This window comes from Chiloscyllium plagiosum, unplaced genomic scaffold (assembly GCF_037043375.1).
Source record: "Chiloscyllium plagiosum isolate Xiang-an unplaced genomic scaffold, Cpla_swu_hap1 HiC_scaffold_27, whole genome shotgun sequence".
Lineage (NCBI taxonomy): Eukaryota > Metazoa > Chordata > Chondrichthyes > Orectolobiformes > Hemiscylliidae > Chiloscyllium > Chiloscyllium plagiosum.
The window spans coordinates 93,559,908-93,579,457 of NW_028270165.1; the positions used below are offsets into that span (position 1 = coordinate 93,559,908).

Genomic DNA, 19,550 nt, shown 5'->3' on the forward strand with positions numbered 1-19,550 from the left:
AACTTGCAGCAGTTCGCTGGGGTGGACCCTGAGACGGAAGTGGGACAGCAACTCATACGGGTAGAGTTTGTGTCAAAAGCCTGGCCGGACATACGAAAGAAGTTAGAGAAAATGGATGATTGGGATAGTAAACCTCTGAGTGAACTACTACGGGAGGCGCAAAAGGTGTTTGTGAGAAGGGACGATGAGAAGCAAAAGAAGGCGACAAAGATAATGATGCAGACGGTGCAACAAGTGACAGCTGGAAGGAGGGAAAAGGGGGAGCCGTGGCAGGAACAGGAAAGGGGAGAGTCGTGGCAAGAGCAGAGGAAAAGAGGACCGGGGCCGGAACAAAGGAAGGGTGGAGGAACTCGAGGCCGCGACAGGGAAACGAGGAGGATACTCAGATGTTACTACTGTAATGAAGAGGGACATTTTAAGCGAGAGTGCCCCCGCTACAAGCGGGCAGCGGTCGAAAAATCCGTCCAATTATTAACATTAATACCGTTGAGGGAAGGGCTCGCTAAACAACCCGTCTTCACCCAGGGGGAGATTGATAAAATGGATCAATTGGGTGCCCGGCTAGAAACTAACGGGAAGTGGACGGTTCCCGATGGGAGACAAGTACTAAACAAACAGATCACCCGGAGTATTCTGCACCGATTACACCATCAGACCCACTGGGGGGTGCAAGCCATGTGTGACACGATCCTGAGAGACTATGTATGTAGGGGGATATACACGTTAGCCCAACAAGAAGTAGTCGGATGCCCCACTTGCCAGCGAATTAACAAGAAAGCCATGCGTTCTATGCCAGCTGGTGGTCAGCCCCTCGCAATTAGGCCATTCCAGAGGATCCAAATTGACTTTACAGACTTACCCCCAGTACAGAGATGGAAGTATCTGCTAGTAATAGTAGACCATTTCACCCACTGGGTAGAGGCTTTCCCAACCGCCAAAGCCGATGCACCAACCGTGGCCCGTCTATTGTTCGAGAACATAATCCCGGGATATGGCATGATGGAATCTATAGACTCAGACTGCGGGACACATTTTGTTGCTAGGCTACACCATTTGATCTGTAATGCCCTGGGTATCCAATGGAAATTCCATGCACCCTGGCATCCCCAGAGCTCGGGTCGAGTTGAGAGAATGAATGGCACACTCAAGACCCAATTGACTAAGCTGATGTTAGAAACTAAGTTACCATGGCCAAAGTGCCTTCCCATTGCCCTATTGAGAATACGTACAGCACCTCGCCAGGATATCGGGGTCTCCCCCTATGAGATGCTGTTCGGATTACCATATTGGAGTAAGGTTGATGGGTGTCCCACTCTACAAGGGGGAGATGTATTTGTCAGAGACTATTTACTGGGCTTATCCCGTTCTTTTGCAGAACTCCGGAGGAAGGGTCTCCTGGCTCAAACTCCGCCGCTCGACTTCCTCTTACATAAGGTGGAGCCCGGAGATTGGGTACTTGTAAAGACCTGGAAGGCCGAAAAGCTCCAGCCGCAGTGGGAAGGACCGTTCCTGGTCCTGTTAACAACTGAAGCTGCTGTTCGGACGAAAGAAAAAGGGTGGGCCCACGCATCGAGGATAAAGGGGCCTGTTCCGCCAGAAGGAGGGAGCACTTGGACATGCGGGCCAGGGGACAAGCCATTGGTGGTAAAGCTGAAAAGACAGCGACAATGAACTCTACCTGGACTGTATTGGTGGGGATATTGATCGGTTTACTCCTGTATGTGGGGGAGGGCAAGGGGAGATGTGACAAATGTCGGACTACGGTGAGACTTGGGAGTCAGATCTACTCGGGATCATTTGTGTCTCACTCCCATGTGAACGATCGGTGTTACGATGTGAATGCACGGCAAGAATGTTGGGAGGATGGAAAACCCTATTATCAGGTGTATAATAAAGGGTACGGTGGCAAAGTCCATGGATGCCCTAACAATGACCGCTGGGTGTGTGTTAACAAAGATGGGCAGTGGGGCCGACCCTCCGTGTTGCTCAGAGAGCAGGTTGACAGAGTCAAGGAGACCAGAGTTCAGAACACTGAACGGGAGTTAGAGAAAGAGAACGACCGTCAGAGAATGGTCGTTGTCTCTAAAGTGCCGTCTATATACAAAGAGGTAGAAGAGCAGATTGAGCTCCCTGATGTAACACAAAACCTGTTTATTGATCTCACCTCTAGGATTGCCACTGTTTTAAATGTTAACAATTGCTGGGTTTGTGGGGGGCCACATATGTCAGAACAATGGCCGTGGACTAGGCAAAGCTTAGACATATGGGAATTGCTTCAATACAATTGGACACATGTCAACGAAAGGAAAAGCCAGGGGTGGAGACTGACAAATAGCCCTGAGGGCCAGTTATGTGTTGAAGGCAAGGGGACCGTGGAGGTAGGAATTAGTCCCTGTCAGAGTGTATTGAATGCCACCACACAAGTATGGTGGCCTGAGAATATTGCTTGGTACATTGCAAACCGAGATCAAAATTGCATTCGGTTACGTTCTGATTCCTCCTCTTACGAGCTAAGTGCTGACCCTTCCGATGGCATGAAAAGAGTGTGGAGCGGTGGTTGTCAGGGGAATCAATGCTGGAATAATCCTGTCCAGACTCTGCCACGGGGCCAACAATCCGAATACTGGAATTGCAGTGGTCCTGGACCTTATGAGGGCGTCCCTGGGGTAAAGGAACTGTGGGATGACGTTGTGAGGCAGGGAGGGCCTGCTCCAGATGGCCTATTTTGGATATGCGGTAATCAGGCATATTCCAAACTGCCCATGGGATGGGCTGGAGTATGCTTCCTGGGTCTAATAAGACCTGAATTCTTCCTATTACCCCGGGAGGAAGGCGATGATTTGGGAGTTAAACTCTTTGACTCCCTGCGTAGGTCGCCAAGGGATATCCAAGTCGGTGATTGGGGGGATGAGTGGCCACCGGCCCGGATTATTGAATACTACGGGCCTGCTACGTGGGCACAGGACGGATCATGGGGATACCGTACTCCTATCTATATGTTAAATCGAATTATCAGGCTCCAAGCAGTGGTAGAGGTCATTACTAATCAGACCGCCCTGGCCCTGGAGTTGCTGGCTCAGCAGCAGGATCAGATGAGGGCTGCTATATACCAAAACCGGCTTGCCTTGGATTATCTGTTGGCCTCGGAAGGGGGCGTGTGCGGGAAGTTTAACCTGACTAACTGCTGTCTGAAAATTGACGATAATGGTAAAGCGGTTTTGAAGATTTCCGATAAAATTCGGAAACTGGCCCATGTGCCGGTTCAATCCTGGCGTCCTCTTGGTGGCATCGGATGGTGGGATGGTCTCCTAGGTGGTAGTTGGTGGCGCACGGCGTTACTGGTGGCTGGGGGGGGCGTAATGCTTCTACTCATCTTACCCTGCCTGACCCCCTGTGTTCAATCTTTAATCCAGAAAAATATTTCCCAACTCCAGGCAGTGGCGGTACCCCAACATGGAACGCAGGAACTTAAGGTGCTGTTGCTGCAAAAGACCAAGGGTTTCCCGGGCCCCTGATGGGAGGACGCTTATCTTTGTCAAGCACATCTTAAAAACAGAAAGGGTGGAATTGTGAGAGACGATTTCGGTACAAATAGTTAAGATGTGCATGACCTCAGAGTCTAAGGGGAATAGAGCCATGGGGGTAGGGTAAAACATGCTTCTCTATAATAAAGGACGAGACAGAGTAGAAAAACAAGTCCTTGATTGATAAGACCACTAACTCAGAGAGAAGAATAAGTCCTTGACTGATAAGACTGCAGGCTAGAAAAACAACTAGGGAGACATATACTGCAGACTTTGTGATAAGGGTCCAGAATGGAAAAATAATGAATGTTCAGAATGTGAACCTTGTGACTCTTTAGAGCTATAGAAGGGAGGAGCTTGAACTGTATTTAATCGAAAACTTTGTTAGCCTGGCGCGCCTTTTTTTTTTCTCAAGGGTACCCAACTCTGCAGACTTGTTAATAAAACTTTGTTTTCCTGGATTTGTCTAGAGCGATTATTGAGAAGCGATTTTCGTTTCTAACACTTTTAAAAGGTTGTAATTGTACCAGCAGCCACCTCTTCCTCTGGCAGCTCATTCTTTACACACACCACCCTCTGTGTATAGGAGTTGCCCTTTAGGTTTCTTTTAAATCTCACCCTAAACCTATGAGCAATCCCAGATCAAAGATCTTGTCTATTTACCCTCGCCATGCCCCACATTATTTTATACAAGGTTGTAGGGTCACCCCTGTGGGATATAGTTAAAGCAGTGTTAGTATGCACATTTTAGTATAGCTAAAATGTGCATACATGAAATGTGCCTGCAAACAATGGTAGATGTTACAGATCAAACAGATAAGATGCTGTGAGGGGAGGCGGTGTAGGTTAAGTTAGACATGCTCATACTAACAGTTATAAGCATCTGTTTGCTGCTTCTGCAAAAACAAAAAAAAACACTATCAAGGAGGTCAGAAGGCTCAGCGTCGGCGAAAAATGGGAGGAAATGTTGCTTTCGCAAACAAGGAAGCAGCTGGCGGTGAAAGAGGATATACGCGAACACTTTGTTCACGCACAAGGCTGAATAAGGCAAGAAATAGACAAGAGTAATGGACACCACCGGGAAAGAATGGAGGGACAAACCGATCTTTTGAGGATCAGCTTGGAACATCAAGGCGGGGGAAATGGGAATGAGGGAAAGAAGCTGAATGTGCTGGAGCAAGGTGGAGGAAGGACAGAGGATGCAAAACCGGCTTGAAGCTGCAATGAGGAATATTGCATGTGCTGTACTTGTACCTGTTGCAGTTACTGGTGGGAATCGGGTGCTTTTTAAAACATCAAAACAGGAGATATCCAGCCCTCCCCCTTCCTAATCTCTATCCTTCAGTCCCTCCTCACCCGGGTAACTAAGACACATACCTGAGTTTCCGGAGGCTGCTCCCTCCCTGCATTCACTCCAGTTGCTACAAGTGACCAATTTCCCCTCCTCCCATCTCTGCCTCCCTCCCAGGATGAAGAGTCGGCAAGGGGCGGGAGATTCATTTTGAAACTGACAGGGCCACTTCCGCCTTGGGACGTCACAAAAGAACTAGGGACGGGGCGAGGAAAAGTGACGGCTTAGGGGGCGGGGCATGGCGAACAGCGGAATGCCGCACTGCGCATGCGCTGTTCCTGCAGCACACGGGGAGGAGGACACACTTTCCAAAAACACCGCTCCCTTCAGAGAATCCCCACAGTGTGGAAGCAGGCCACTCGGCCTCACCGACCCTCCCAAGTGTCACCCACCCACACCCATTCCCCTGCATTTATCCCTGAGTCATGCACCTTACCTGCATATTATGCCTAATTTAGCATGGCCAATCCACCCTAACCTACACGTCCCTGGGCATTTGGGTAATTTAGCACAGCCAATCCACCCTCACCTGTACATCCCTGGGCACTATGGGTAATTTAATTTGGCCAATCCACCCTCACTTGCACATCCCTAGGCACTATGGGTAATTTAGCACAGCCAATCCACCCTCACCTGTACATCCCTGGGCACTATGGGTAATTTAGCACGGCCAATCCACCCTAACCTGCACATCCCTGGGCACTATGGGTAATTTAGCATAGCCAATCCACCCTAATTCAGCATGGCCAATCCACTTTTGATTAGAGTGGTGCTGGAAAAGCTCAGCAATTCAGGCAGCATCCGAGGAGCAGGAAAATCTTCCTTTTGGGCAAAAGCCCTTCATGAGGAAGAGGCGCAGAGTGCCTTCAGGGTTCAGATCCGAACTCTGCTGGTTTAAAGGTGGTCCGGAGTCTGTGTCGGATGAGTTGGTTACAGAGGCAGGCACCAAGGAAACAAACGTGCCTGTGGTCGTGAGTCTGTTTGAGGACATGGTCAAAGAGCTTCAGGGCAGAGGAAACGTGTTGGGAGTTGCAGTGGGAGAGGGATTCCTTGAGGTTCTTGTAGAGAGAGGAGGAAAACTTCTTCAAGGCAGGCATCCTTGCAAACTGATTCACTGTAGGGTTAAAATCATCTAGGTAAAAACAAGGACTGCAGATACTAGAAACCAGATTCTAGAATCACACAACTCCAGGTTGGAGTCCAACAGGCTTCTTTGGAAGCAGTAACTGTTGGAGTGCTGCCTCTTCATCAGGTGGTTGTGGAGGATAAGATCCTAAGACACAATTTAGAGCAAAACAGTCCAGTGTCCTGCCACTGAAATGGTATATTGAACAAAGCTGGATTGTTCAGTCTTCCACCTTTTCAAATAGGTTACAGGTCTCATTACAATGTAAATCACAGAACATCTTGTTGTCACCTTCTCAAGATAACAAGGTTTTATAGCAAAAGCTCAAGCCATGATTAAATGGCAGAGTGGACTCGATGGGCTGAATGGCCTTACTTCCGCTCCTATGTCTTATGGTCTTATCTCAGCTCAGACAATGCATTAAAGGTGTGTGAGGTCAGAGTCTGCCTGTATCCCAATCTTGAGTCAGACTGGTTCTGTTTCCAAAGTCGAATTTACAAACTATTACATGTATTGACTGCCTGCAGATTTTTCCTTTAAAAAATGCACATAGAATGTATCTGCAAATATACATCTCTCCCCCCCCCCCCCCACACCACACACACACACAAACACACACGCACAAGTTTGTTGGGTGAAATTGTACCTGCAGAATTATGTCTTACTTTGCTCAAAAACTGCATGAATCCATGTAAGATTCTGTAAGTCAGTTTAACCATTGTGGCACAGACAGTCTCACACAGGGGAGCTCACACCTTCAATACATTATCTGGGCTGACGCGACACCAATTGGTAAAGTTCACTTGAGGATTTAACTATTTTAAAAGGTTTTGTGATTTACATTTGAAAAAAGTGACACTATCATGGTCATTTGAACAGATGAGAGACTGAAACAATCCGTGTCCTTTTCAATATATAATTTCAGTTACATCACACTATAAACTGTTGCAATAAATTCTGTCTTACAATCTTATATTCCACAATCCCCTGATGAAGGAGCTGCACTCCGAAAGCTACTGCTTCCAATTAAACTTGTTGGACAGAATTCCTCAAGTAGGGCACCATAAGAATCCTGGGAGACTGCTATTTCCTGTTTACTTCATAATGAACAAACTTTAAGCACGATCGCCTATTTATTTCTCATTTTGTTTCATTTTTCTTGTTTAATTCCCTGCGATGATGTGGGAGAATTATTAGATTTGGGTCAGCCATTTTGTCACATATTAAAGCCTAGAAACCATTTTGAATGTCAGCTTAGTGCCTGCTTGCTAAAGTTTGTGTTTCCCAGGCTCAGCGGAGACGGTTGGCCTTGCAGCTGTGCTGCTTCCTGATAAACAAATTCTTCCCTGACATGGGGCTTTATTTCCATCCCCCACAGTTGGCGAGTCAGGCAGGAGGTACCCTGGTCCTGCCAGGTCACCGGCCGATATCCTTTCAGAGATGAAATATAGAGGGTGATTGCTGCTTTTGTTGTGTCCAAAATAAAGAGGAAAGCTGGCCAGGGACAAAAGTGCTGTTAGAAATGTTGATACAATTCTCCCTACTCAGCCACAAGATACCAGTGAGAGAACTCAACAGGGTCCTAGCGTCTGGATGTAATACTGCTGAGAGCACTTGTGCTTTACAAAGTTAGTAATAATGAATTTGCTTACCCCAGGGTTACGAGAGGTGAAACCCTATTTGAATGAATTTGGCATACAGGACACATTGGGCAACTATTAAAGACTCTGTTGTATTTCCCTGGGTTATGGACTCATGCAGAAACACAAACAACTTGTGTTGAAAAGTGTTCGATTTGCAAATGGAACAATGGAGAGGTATATAGAGTTTGCCCACTTGGTTAAGCAGCAATGTGTCACAGCCAGGATTTGAGGCTCAACTCCCTAACTTGGGCTGCTCTGGAATGTGAGTGCCTCATTAGCCTTGGAAGGAAGGAAGGAATAAAGAAAAGCTGACAAACTGAGATATGAAGCAAGTTAGAAAATGTTACAGAGAGACACACACAGGCAGAAGTTTGCAGGAAAGTTAACACTTCATAATCTGGTTTCAATGCACATTAGCCTGGGTATGGTACTGATATCACAGGGGTCTCAAAAAGGGTACTCCCTCAATACTGAAGGGCTAATGCCCGAAACGTCGATTCTCCTGTTCCCGAGATGCTGCCTGACCTGCTGCGCTTTTCCAGCAACACATTTCCATCTCTACTCCCTCAATACTCAAACCAAAACATGGGTGCCCCCTGCTGGACTGGTTTGTGTTCATTCTTTGCTGCTGCCTATTTCAGTTGATGATGTCCATTATTGTTAACACTCACAAACCTGGTGGCACCCAGATTTTCGGAAAGCAGCTAGGAAAAGATCTGAAGCGTGTTTAATTTGTAAACAAACAAGGTGCATATTCGAAGAGGGATGCCCTGTGTTTGTTAACCACCTCCTTGCTTGGTCGGCCTTTTTAAATTATCTACAACTTGCTTGTATAGTATCACCTCGCGTACATTGTTATGAATATTGTCTAATAAGAGTAGATGTATTTAATAGCTGAATCAAAACCATCCCAATGACTGAAACAGCTGACACTGGATTGTTGGACAAGTGGGAAATATTTGCAGTTAACCAAAGCACTTCAAAGTTTACAGTCACGGGTACGTCAAGCTGAAGAATTAGGACCGGGTCATATTGGAGCCTGCTTCCTCGGGCAGAGAGTTCCGCAGATACACCAATCTCTGGGAAAAGCAGCAGCCCTCACTTCCTCCTCCTCATCTCTGTCCTAAACCTACTCCCCCAAAGCTTGGGGCCTAGTCTCAGCCACCAGCAGAAGTGACTGGATAGGGTAGTGCTTCATCCTCTCAGTGCAATGAATTCCCACTTTCCACCAAAATCCCGGATGTACTCACTTAGTTGCTTGCTGTCTCACAAATGAAAGATTTCATTGTAACTTCTTCCGGTCCCAGGAAGGGCAAAGCATCTTTGAAAGCTGCTCTGAAAGCCCTGTCTTCACAACCACACTTCTGCTTTCACCGAAGACAGTTGGAGTCATACACCACACAAACAGATCCTTCAGCCCAACTCGTCTATGCCAACCATATATCTGGAATCAATCTATTCCATTTGCCAGCATGTGGCCCATATTCCTCAAAACCCTTCCTTTTCATGTACCCATCCAGATGCAGAGGGATGTGTGCCAAATGCTAGCAAATGGGACAAGATTAATTTTGGATATCTGGTCGGCATGGACAAGTTGTACCAAATGGGCTGTTCCCATGCTGTATGACTCTAATCTTCTTCGGTGAAAGCAGAAGGATAGGATAAATAGACAAAATCTTTTCCCTGGGGTGGGGGAGTCCAGAACTAGAGGGCATAGGTTTAGGGTGAGAAGGGAAAGATATGAAAGAGACCAAAGGGGCAACGTTTTCACACAGAGGCTGGTGTGTGTATGGAATGACCTGCCAGAGGAAGTTGTGGAGACTGGTGCAATTGCAACATTTAAGAGGCATTCGGATGGGTATATGAATAGGAAGGGTTTGGAGAGATATTGGGTGCTGGCAGGTGGGACAAGATTGGGTTGGGATATCTGGTCGGCATGGGATGGGTTGGACGAAAGGGTCTGTTTCCATGCTGTACATCGCTATGACTCTAAACTCAATACACAGTTGAATGGGTATTTGCAATGGTAGGGGAATGAAGGGTAGTTGGGACAATGCAGGGAGGAGGAGCTGAGTTGATGGATAGATCAGCCATGATTTTAATGAATGGTGGAGCAGGCTGGATGGGCCAAATGGCCGACTCCTGCTTCTTTTACTATGAAACTGTAACCCTGCATTTCCCATGGCTAACCCACCTAACCTACACGTCCCTGGACATTCTGGGCAATTTAGCATGGCCAATCCAAATCAAGGCCAGTCAGCAGTATAGTGATGTGAAAAATGATCAGAGAGTGATAGAAAGGGACAAGGGGAGTAAATGTACCAGCAATCAAAACTGGATTTTAAAGGTCACAAAAATTGAAACTAAAAACAGTGTGTCTGAATGTGTGCTGCATTGTAACAAAAGTGAATGAGTTGACAGAACACATTGAAGAGAATAATTATGATCCGAGACTCCTTACAGAGACATGGCTTCAGGATGGCAAGGATTGGATCCTCAATATCAAGGGGATAGTCAGATGGGAAGCTCGGTAAAGATAGAGGGTTGGCACTGCTAATCAAAGCACTGATCACAGGGTAGTCTGGTGTCACCTCGGATTTCAGGTCCTGATTTCTCCGTCCTCTGTTGATCTCCCTGTTCCCTATTACCCCTTCTGGAACAATAAAACTTTCAGTAATCATGCCCCAACCCACAATCTCCCAGCCTGTCAACCATCCAGGCACAGAGTGTAGTCATAACAGGGAATTAAACAAGAAAAATGAAACAAAATTAGAAATAAATAGGTGCTTATGCTTAATGTTTGTTCATTCAGAAGTAAACCAGAAATAGGGCTCTCCCAGGATTCTCATGGTGCCCTACTTGGGGAATTTTGTCTCCCTTCCATCTAACTATTAGCACCCAGCTATGATTTACAACAATATTTACAACAGAAGTAAGGCACCTGTTCTCAAATAGGCAGAGATATACTGATGTCGATTTTAATTTCTCTTTCGTGCAAACACACGCACACGTCCATGGGGGTGAATTTGTATGTGCAGGTTCGGGGGGATTGGCTATGCCAAATTACCCATAGTGCCCAGGCACGTGCAGGTTAGGGTGGATTGGCCATGCTGAATTATTTAGTGCCCAGGGATGTGCAGGTTAGACGGGGTAAATGTAGAGCAACAGGTGTAGGGGAATGGGTGTGGGTGGGTTAACCTTCAGAGGGTCGGTATGGAGACTTTAGGCCCAGTGGCCTGCTTCCACACGGAGGGTTCTCTGAAGGGAAGGGGTTTTGCAAACTGTGACTCACCTCTTGATATGTTGATGTCACAGCAGGGAAGTGGCCCTGTCCGTTTGAGTGAATCTCACTGCCTGGGCAACTCTTCATCCTGGGAGGGAGACAGAGATGGGGGGAGGGGAAATCTATTCACTTATAGCAACTGGAGTGAATGCAGGGAGGGAGGAGACTCCACAAACTCAGGTATGTGTCTTAGTTACCCGGGTGAGGAGGGACAGAGGGATCGACGTTGGGAAGGCGGGAGGAGTAGATAGCTGTTCTGTTTTGATGTTTAAAATGCACCCGATTCCCACCAGTAAGTGCAACAGGTACAAGTACAGCACATGCAATATTCCTCATTGCAGCTTCAAGCCGGTTTTGCATCCTCTGTTCTTCCTCCACCTTGCTCCAGCACATTCAGCTTCTTTCCCTCATTCCCATTTCCCCCCACCCTGATGTTCCAAGCTGACCCGCAAAAGATCCGTTTGTCCCTCCATTCTTTCCCGGTTGTCTTTTGTGAGTTTTGAAAACTTTCCCAGTCCTCTGAGGATTGGAGTTGGGAGGTGACGTTGTGCACTCTCCAGGACATTTGTTTGGCTACTTTTGGAGTATTGTGTGCAGTTCTGGTCTCTCTGCTAGAGGAAGGATGTTGTGAAACCTGAAAGGATTCAGATAAGATTGACAAGGATGTTGTCAGGGTTTGAGCTGAACAGGGTGGAGCTGTTTTCTGTTGAGTTTTCAAAGGCTAAGGGTGACCCTACAACCGTTTATAAAATCATGAGAGGCATGGATAGGGGAAATAGAAAAGATCTTTTCCCTGGATGGGTTATAGGTTCAGGGTGAGGGTGAGATTTAAGAGGAACCTAAGGGGCAACTCCTATATTCAGAGGGTGCTGTATGTGAGGAATGAGCTGCCAGAGGAAATAGTGATGGCTGGTACAATTACAGCACTTAAAAGGCATCTGGATGGGTATATGAATAGGAAGGGTTTAGAGGACATAGGCCAAGTGCTGACAAATGGGACTGGATTAATTTAGAATACCTGGCTGGTACTGATGAGTTGGACCAAAGGGTCTGTTTCTGTGCTGTACATCTCTATGACTCTGGCTTTCCACTAACATTTGTCACGTCAATAGGTCCACTTTCTCTCTAATGTCGGTGTTAATGGCTTGACATCTCATTTTGCTCCCACCTTCCTGGGGACGTTAACCATTTCGTGTCTGGTTCTTCCTCAAGAAGCTGCATTCCCGATTCACCCAGAATTGACACATTTTATTTGCTTCCCAAAATCAGACCTGCTCCCTCTCAGCAGTATCCCAGTGTTGTGAAAGATATTAACTTTCAGGTGGAATTATCCAAAATGCAGAGAGATGTCAGTCTTGACGTTTTTGCTTTTCTGCCCCTGTAAGATCCTGAATCAGCACCTTCAGGAGAATGAGCTAGAGCGGAGTGAGAACAGAGGGGGAGAGAGAGTGGGATGGTGCTTTCAATTTTGTGGAATAACAGAACACAAGAATATTCCATAGAAAGTAGAATTGCTTGTTCAGAATTTCTACCCTGCACTGACAGTGATGAGCTTTGTAATCTCTCTTTACGGAGTATTTGAAGATCTGAAGACGGAAGTTTCAAAATCAACAGATGAAGGCCTTATGCCTGAAATGTTGACTCTCCTGCTCCTCTGATGCTGCCTGACCTGCTGTGCTTTTCCAGCGCCACACTTTTCGACTCTGACTCTCCAGCGTCTGCAGTCCTTATTTGACGTCAATGCCTGACAGTCACTCAATCCATCGGGACCACAACAATTTTCAACTATGAGTCTGTGAGAAGGAACAAAGCTTTTTGATTCCTGTTTGAGTAGATTTTCAGCATCAGTGGGACTGGATGAGAGACCCTACTGTTGCAGCGCACTGAGTGTGGAGCCTGAAACAGTTATATGGCCTGGGAAGGGGCTCCACACACGTTTGTGTGCATCTGAAGCTTCAGCCATGGAGAAACCCGTGGAATCCCACTCCGTGGAGAAACCGTGGATGTGTGGCAACTGTGGGAAAGGCTTCCGTTTCCCATCTGCCTCGGGCAGATTCCTCGGGTTGGGATTTTTGCAAATGGTGCAGGGACTGCTTTCGGCTTGGCCCCACCCCATTACCCAGACACCTTACCCCAACCCCTCGTTCCATTGTTGATGTCACTGCGCAGAACTGGTCTTGTGAGGTTCAGAGTGAAACCCCCTGCCTCTGGGCAACTCTTTATCCTGTGGGGAGAGTAAATTAACTTTTGTATCTCTTTTCCCCAGGTTTGGGGGTAGGGGGGAGTCCAGAACTAGAGGGCATAGATTTAGGGTGGGGGGGGGGCGGTGGAAGATTTGTGAGGGACCTAAGGGGCAACCTTTTCACGCGGAGGGTGGTGCGTTTATGGAATGAGCTGCCAGAGGAAGTGGTGAAGGCCAATATAATTACAGCATTTAAAAGGCATCTGGATGGGGATATAAATAGGAAGGGTTTAGAGGGACATTGGCCAAATTCTGGCAAATGGGTCACTAGGTGAAGTTAGAATATCTGGTCGGCGTGGACTGAAGGGCTTGTTTCCATGCTAGTCAGAACCAATATCACAAGACTAGGAAAAGGCCATTCACCCCTTCCAACCTGTCCTGTGCTGTGGTTAAACTGCATATAATTCAGTGCAAGTTTCAGAAAGGTTTCAACAGCTCTTAAAAAATTTAACATGCTTTCAGACTTCAGCTATGTTTCTGAATATATCAATTTAGGTATTCTTAATTGTAAAGATACGCGTATCTAGTGAACACAGCCCACACCTCCTGGTGCTGCCAGGAAACTTTACAATGCCGATGAAACGATGCTGTACCTGCACTCACAAAAAATGTACAATTTCTAACAATACTAGCTCCTCATTCACTGCTCCATCTGATACACGACATTGGGAACTCAGTACAGGAGGCTGCAAAAAAATGAGCAGCTTTAAAACAAAAATCTCTTGGAGCTCAAAACTTTCAATGAGAGCCTGAATCTTGCAGTAAGTTCAGGTAACCTTTATTATGACCCAACTTTGTTACAGATTCAGATTCCACCCCCACACCCCCCCTCACCAAAAAGACGTAGAAAAAGTTGCTGTTTTTTTTAAAATAAGCAGCTCAAGGTCAAAGCGCTCACACTGCCACCCCCTCCGCCTCTCTTCCTCTACTATTGGTCAGCACCGAGTTGTCCCTTTGTAATTGGTTCCTTGCTACAGCCGTAACCCAAAGGAAATACTGCCTCACTCACCAATTTCAACCCATACCTTGATTCCAAGTGAGTTTCTCTCCACGCATTTGCCAGTGGGGGGGTGGGGGGGGGGAGAAGAGGGGGTGTGGCAGGGCATAGTCAACCAGACTGTTGTGGGTCTGGAGTCACGTGGAGGCCACACCGGGTAAAAGGAGATAGCTGGAACGACTGAATGAATCCTCTCCCACCACGAGTTTCATTCCTTAAAAAGGACATGAGTGAATCTGATGGGGGTTTCACCACCTTCAACCCCCGAAAATGGTTTCACCGTTAGATTCTGAACTCCAGATTTCTGACCAAATTCTAATTCCGCCATCTGCTGTGGTGGAATTCAAACCCAGGAGTCCCCGGAACTGGGTTGATAGTCCAGTCAATAATGGCACTGGGCTGTCGCTCCTTCAATCCCCCTGCGGTGGCACGTGAACTCGCTGGTGCCTCCGCAGGTGGGAGGAGCAGGTGAAGCCTTTCCAGCACTCGGGGCAGCTGAAGGGCCTTTCCTCTGTGTGGACCCGCTGGTGGGTCAGCAAGTTGGAGGCCTGGGTAAATCTCTTCCCACACTCAGGACAGCTGAAGGGCCTCTGCCCCGTGTGGACCCGCTGGTGGGTCAGGAGGTGGGAGGCCCGGACAAAGGCCTTAAGGCCTTCCCGCACTCGGGGCAGCTGAAGGGCCTTTCCCCAGTGTGGAGCCGTTGGTGCCTGAGCAGGTTCGAGGAATTCCTGAAGGCTTTCCCACACTCGGGGCAGTTGGGAAGAGTGTCAATTCAGGGTGAACCTGCAATGCAGCTTCTTGAAGAAGACCCAGACACAAAATGGTTAACGTCCCCGGGAAGCGGGGGAGCAAAGTGAGACATCAAGGTATTAACATAGACACCAGAGAGAAACTGAACGTAAAGATGTGGCAAATGTTTGTGGAAAGCCAGAGTCACAGATATACAGCATAGAAACAGACACTTGGATCAAACTCTGGTGCTGACCAGATATCCGAAATTAATCTAGTCCCATTTGCCAGCACTTGGCCCATATCCCTCTGAGATGGAAATGTGTTGCTGGAGAAGCGCAGCAGGTCAGGCAGCATCTAGGGAACAGGAGAATCGACGTTTCGGGCATTAACCCTTCCTGAAGAAGGGCTAATGCCCGAAACGTCGATTCTCCTGTTCCCTAGATGCTGCCTGACCTGCTGCGCTTCTCCAGCAACACATTTCCATCTCTGATCTCCAGCATCTGCAGACCTCATTTTCTCTTCAACCATATCCCTCTGAGCCCTGCTCCGGACGGCGGCCGTGTGGTCCGCAGTGCGCCTGCGCAGTTTGCAAAACATCTTCCCTTCCGAGAAGCTCCATCGTGTGGAAGCAGGCCACTCGACCCAGGGAATCCACACCGACCCTCCGAAGGGTAACCCACCCACACCCATTCCCCAACGCCTATTGCTCTGCATTTAACCCTTACTAATGCACCTAACCTGCACATCCTATGGCTAATCCACCCTAACCTAGACAGATGCCAGCCAGACATCCTAAATTAACGTAGTTCCATTTGCCAGCATTTGGCCCATATCCCTCTAAACCCTTGCTATTCATATAGGCAGATGCCTTTTATATTGTGTCATCATGCCAGCCTCCACGACTTCCTCTGGCAGCAGGTTCCATAAATCCACCACCCTCTGCGTGAAAAAGTTTCTACTCACTTCCCATTTCCCCATTCACCTTAAACCGATGTTCTTCTAGTTGTGGACTCCCCTATCCTGGGGAAAAGACCTGGCCCTGATCCATGCCGCTTATATATTTTTATAAGGTCACCCCTCAACCTCTGATGCTCCAGGGAAAATATCCCTGGCCTATCAGCCTCTCCCTGTACCTCAAATGTTCCAACTCTGCCAACAAGCCTTATAAAAGTTTTCCCACCCCTTTCAAAGTTTCACAACATCTTTCCTATTGCAGGGAGACCAGAACTGAATGCAGTATTCCAAAAGTGGCCCAACCACATGTCCTGCACAGCCGCAACAGGACTTCCCAAATCCTGTACTCAATGCTCTGACCAATAAAGGAAAACATACCAAGGTCTCTTTGTTCTGCAACACTCCCCTTAACTGTGTAAGTCTTGCCTGGATTGCTTGACCAAAATGCAAACCTCACATTTCTCTAAATTAAACTCCACCTGCCACTCTTTGGCCGATCAGCCCATCCGATCAATTCTGATTTATCGCTTTTTCCTCCCTTATTCCAGAGAAGCTGAAAATCTCCATCCCACACACTCTCCCTCCATTCTCAGTTTGCTGAACCTAATCCCTGCTGAACCTCATCCCGAAGGGTCTGGTTCATGCTGATTAACAGGCCTACACTCACCGGGGGGGGGGGGGGGGGGGGGGATCTAATTGAAACGTACATAATACTGAACGACCTGGACATTGGAAAGATGTTTCAATTGGTAAGAGAGACTAGGACCAGAGGACCTTTTAGAATGGAGAAAAGAAAAAACTTCAGCCAGAGAGTGGTAAATCTATGGAATTCCTTGACACAGAAGCTGTGGAGGCCAGGTCACTGAGGATATTTAAAACTGAAATAGATAGGTTCTTGAGTATCAAGGGGATTGAGAGGAATTGGGAGAAAGCAGGTGAATGGGGTTGACAAACTGATCAGCCACAATTGAATGGTATGAGCAGACCTGATGTGGTGAATGGCCAAATGTCTGCTCCTGTCCTATAGTCCCTTACTGTCCTGGACATAGTGAGAGAGTTGGGAGCAGGAGTAGGTCAGTTGGTCTTTCGAGCCTGCACCAGCTTTGAACAGATCATGACTAGATATTAATCTACCTACATCGAGGTGGATAGGCTGGGATGCTTTCAATGGAACACAGGAGGTTGAGATGCAACATTACAGAGAATTATAAAACCATAGATGAGGTAAATGGCAGGTGTCGTTTCAAGATTAGGAGCAAATTTTTAAGGTGCGAGGAGAAAGATTTTAAGATAGATATGAGGAGCACCTTTTTCCTTTGAGAGAGTGGTTTGTGTGTGGAATGAATGTCCAGAGGAAATGGTGGATGCAGGTACAGTAACAACGTTTATAAGATGTTTGGATAAGGACATGAATAGGAAAGGTTCGGAGGGATATGGGCCAAACACAGGCAGGTGGAACGAGTTTAGTTTGTGAACATAGTCAGCACGGACTAGTTGGGCTGAAGGGTCTGTTTCTGTGCTGTCCGATTCTGTAACTGTTCTATACTGGTCTTAAAACCATTTTCTTGCCTTTCCCCAGAAACATCCACCTCTTTGTTGTTCAAAAATCAGAGGAGTTCAGCCTTGAATATATTTAATGACACCCCCCCCCCGCCCCCGAACAGCAGGAAGGCATCCCCACTTCTGAACTCAATTCCTCTTGCTAATATTACACTTGCCTTGCTGATTGCTTGCTGCACCTGTCTCACAACAGGCAGTGACTGGTGTAGGAGGACGCTGAGGCCCCTTTGTACATCCACACGGCATTCCCGATGAAGGGCTCGGGCCCAAAACGTTGACTCTCCTGCTCCTTGGAAGCTGCCACACTTTTTGACTCTGATCTTCAACACCTGCAGTCCTCACTTTCCCCACATCCCAATATATCACCATTTAAACAATGCACTTCCTTTCTGCTGTTTTTTCCCCCCACAGCAAAGGCTATAACTTCACACTGTGAGACTGTTTTTGCCAATTGAGACACTGATCTGGATCAACATTTCCTGAGTCTGCTCCTCCCTGGATTCACTGTCTTTACATTCAGTTGCTGCGAGTCAACAATCGAAGCCCACAATGAAATAAAGAAATGGAAAAGAGAGTGCGGTACTCACAATGTTAAACAGAGGAAGGAAGTTGTAGTCTGGAGTGAAGCTCAATCTTCTTTCAGAGAGAGAGGTGCAGCAGCTTCAGAAGCTCATGGGACAACTTCCGCATTCAGACAATAGAGGATGTTCTCATTGGCAGGAGGACTACCCTACTTCCGGTCCTCCAAGGCTCCCCATTAGCTTCTAAAGAAGGTCGCGCCCCGTTGCAGCGGACAGCTAGGAGCATGCGCCGTTCTTGCTGACACCGAGGAGCATGCGCTGTACACTCTGTGGCAATGCTACGATTACTGACAAATTTAAGTGTCCAAATGCCAATAGGAGAAAAAGAAACGGTAGAGCCAATATTTATTTATTTAGGACTCGACATAACCAAACATGCTCCTCACTATTTTTGCTACTCACCTTGCCGACACCCCTCATGATTTTACAAATCTCAATAAGGTCACCCCTCAACCTCCTCCACTCCAGTGAATAAAGTCTCAGCCTCTCCTTATAACTCAAACCCTTCAGTCCTGACAACATCCTGGTACATCTTTACCGAACCTTCTCTAATAGTATTCTTCCTATAACAGGGCGACCAGAACTGTACTCAGTGTTCTAAAAGTGGCCTCACCAACATCCTGTATAATTTCAAAATGATGTCCCAACTCCAATATTCAACTGTGTGGGCGGCACGGTGGCACAGTGGTTAGCACTGCTGCCTCACAGTGCCAGAGACCCGGGTTCAATTCACACCTCAGGCGACTGACTGTGTGGAGTTTGCACGTACTCCCAGTGTCTGCGTTGGTTTCCTCTGGGTGCTCCGGTTTCCTCCCACAGTCCAAAGATGTGCAGGTCAGGTGAATTGGCCATGCTAAATTGCCCGTAGTGTTAGGTAAGGGGTAAATGTAGGGGAATGGGTGGGTGGCGCTTCGGCGGGGCGGTGTGGACTTGTTGGGCCGAAGAGCCTGTTTCCACATTGTAAGTAATCTAATCTAATGAAGGTGTGAACAATGAAGGCAAGTGGGCTAATCAACTCTTAACAACTCTGTCTACCAGTGCTGCAACTTTCAAAGAACTATGTACCTGAACCACACCCCCATGTCTCTGTTCTACAACATTACCCAGGGCCCCGCCAGTAACTGCTACAAGTCCTCCCCTTTTTATTAAAGCAAAGTGCTATTCCTCACTTTTATCTATACCTCTCTCGTGTACACGCTCTCTCGGACACAGACACACACCACCCAACACGCACACAGGCCTATACTCCATCACACTCACACATTACCAGTTTTTGTTTTAAAGCTGCTCATTTCTGAGGGGAATCCAAGATGGTGGCGACCCAGCAAGTCTGAGTCTACAGTGCTCCTCCCAAGGTTTGGGTAAAGTGGGTCACCCACCTCCACCACACTCACCAAATCATTTATAATAGTTGCTTAATTTAATTAGTTGTTTAATATTAAACTTAAATAATCTAATCTTTAGTTAAAATGACTAAAGGGAAGGGAGCCCGCAGCTCTCAACAAGCAGGACCCCCTCCCCCACCCTCTCCAGCTCCAGCAGAGGCGTCCACAGCCG

The 19,550-nt window shown here is 47.3% G+C and overlaps 1 protein-coding gene and 1 pseudogene across 4 annotated transcripts in view; one reads left to right on the plus strand and one right to left on the minus strand.

Moving 5' to 3' along the window:
• LOC122557151 (endogenous retrovirus group 3 member 1 Env polyprotein-like) overlaps positions 1-3,985 on the plus strand; it is a 39,469-nt gene extending 35,484 nt beyond the window's left edge. For all 3 annotated transcript variants that reach the window (XM_087975482.1, XM_087975483.1, XM_087975484.1), the window contains one exon: positions 1,376-3,985. In XM_087975482.1, the coding sequence (XP_087831608.1) occupies positions 1,617-3,515 (1,899 nt within the window). In that variant the 5' untranslated portion in view covers positions 1,376-1,616 and the 3' untranslated portion in view covers positions 3,516-3,985. The remainder of the gene's footprint in view (positions 1-1,375) is intronic.
• Positions 1-18,192, minus strand: part of LOC148145062 (uncharacterized) — a 31,986-nt pseudogene extending 13,794 nt beyond the window's left edge. Inside the window, exon 1 of the transcript XR_015751707.1 lies at positions 18,000-18,192. The product of XR_015751707.1 is annotated as an uncharacterized LOC148145062 (transcript). The remainder of the gene's footprint in view (positions 1-17,999) is intronic.
• Positions 18,193-19,550: the final 1,358 nt, after the last annotated feature.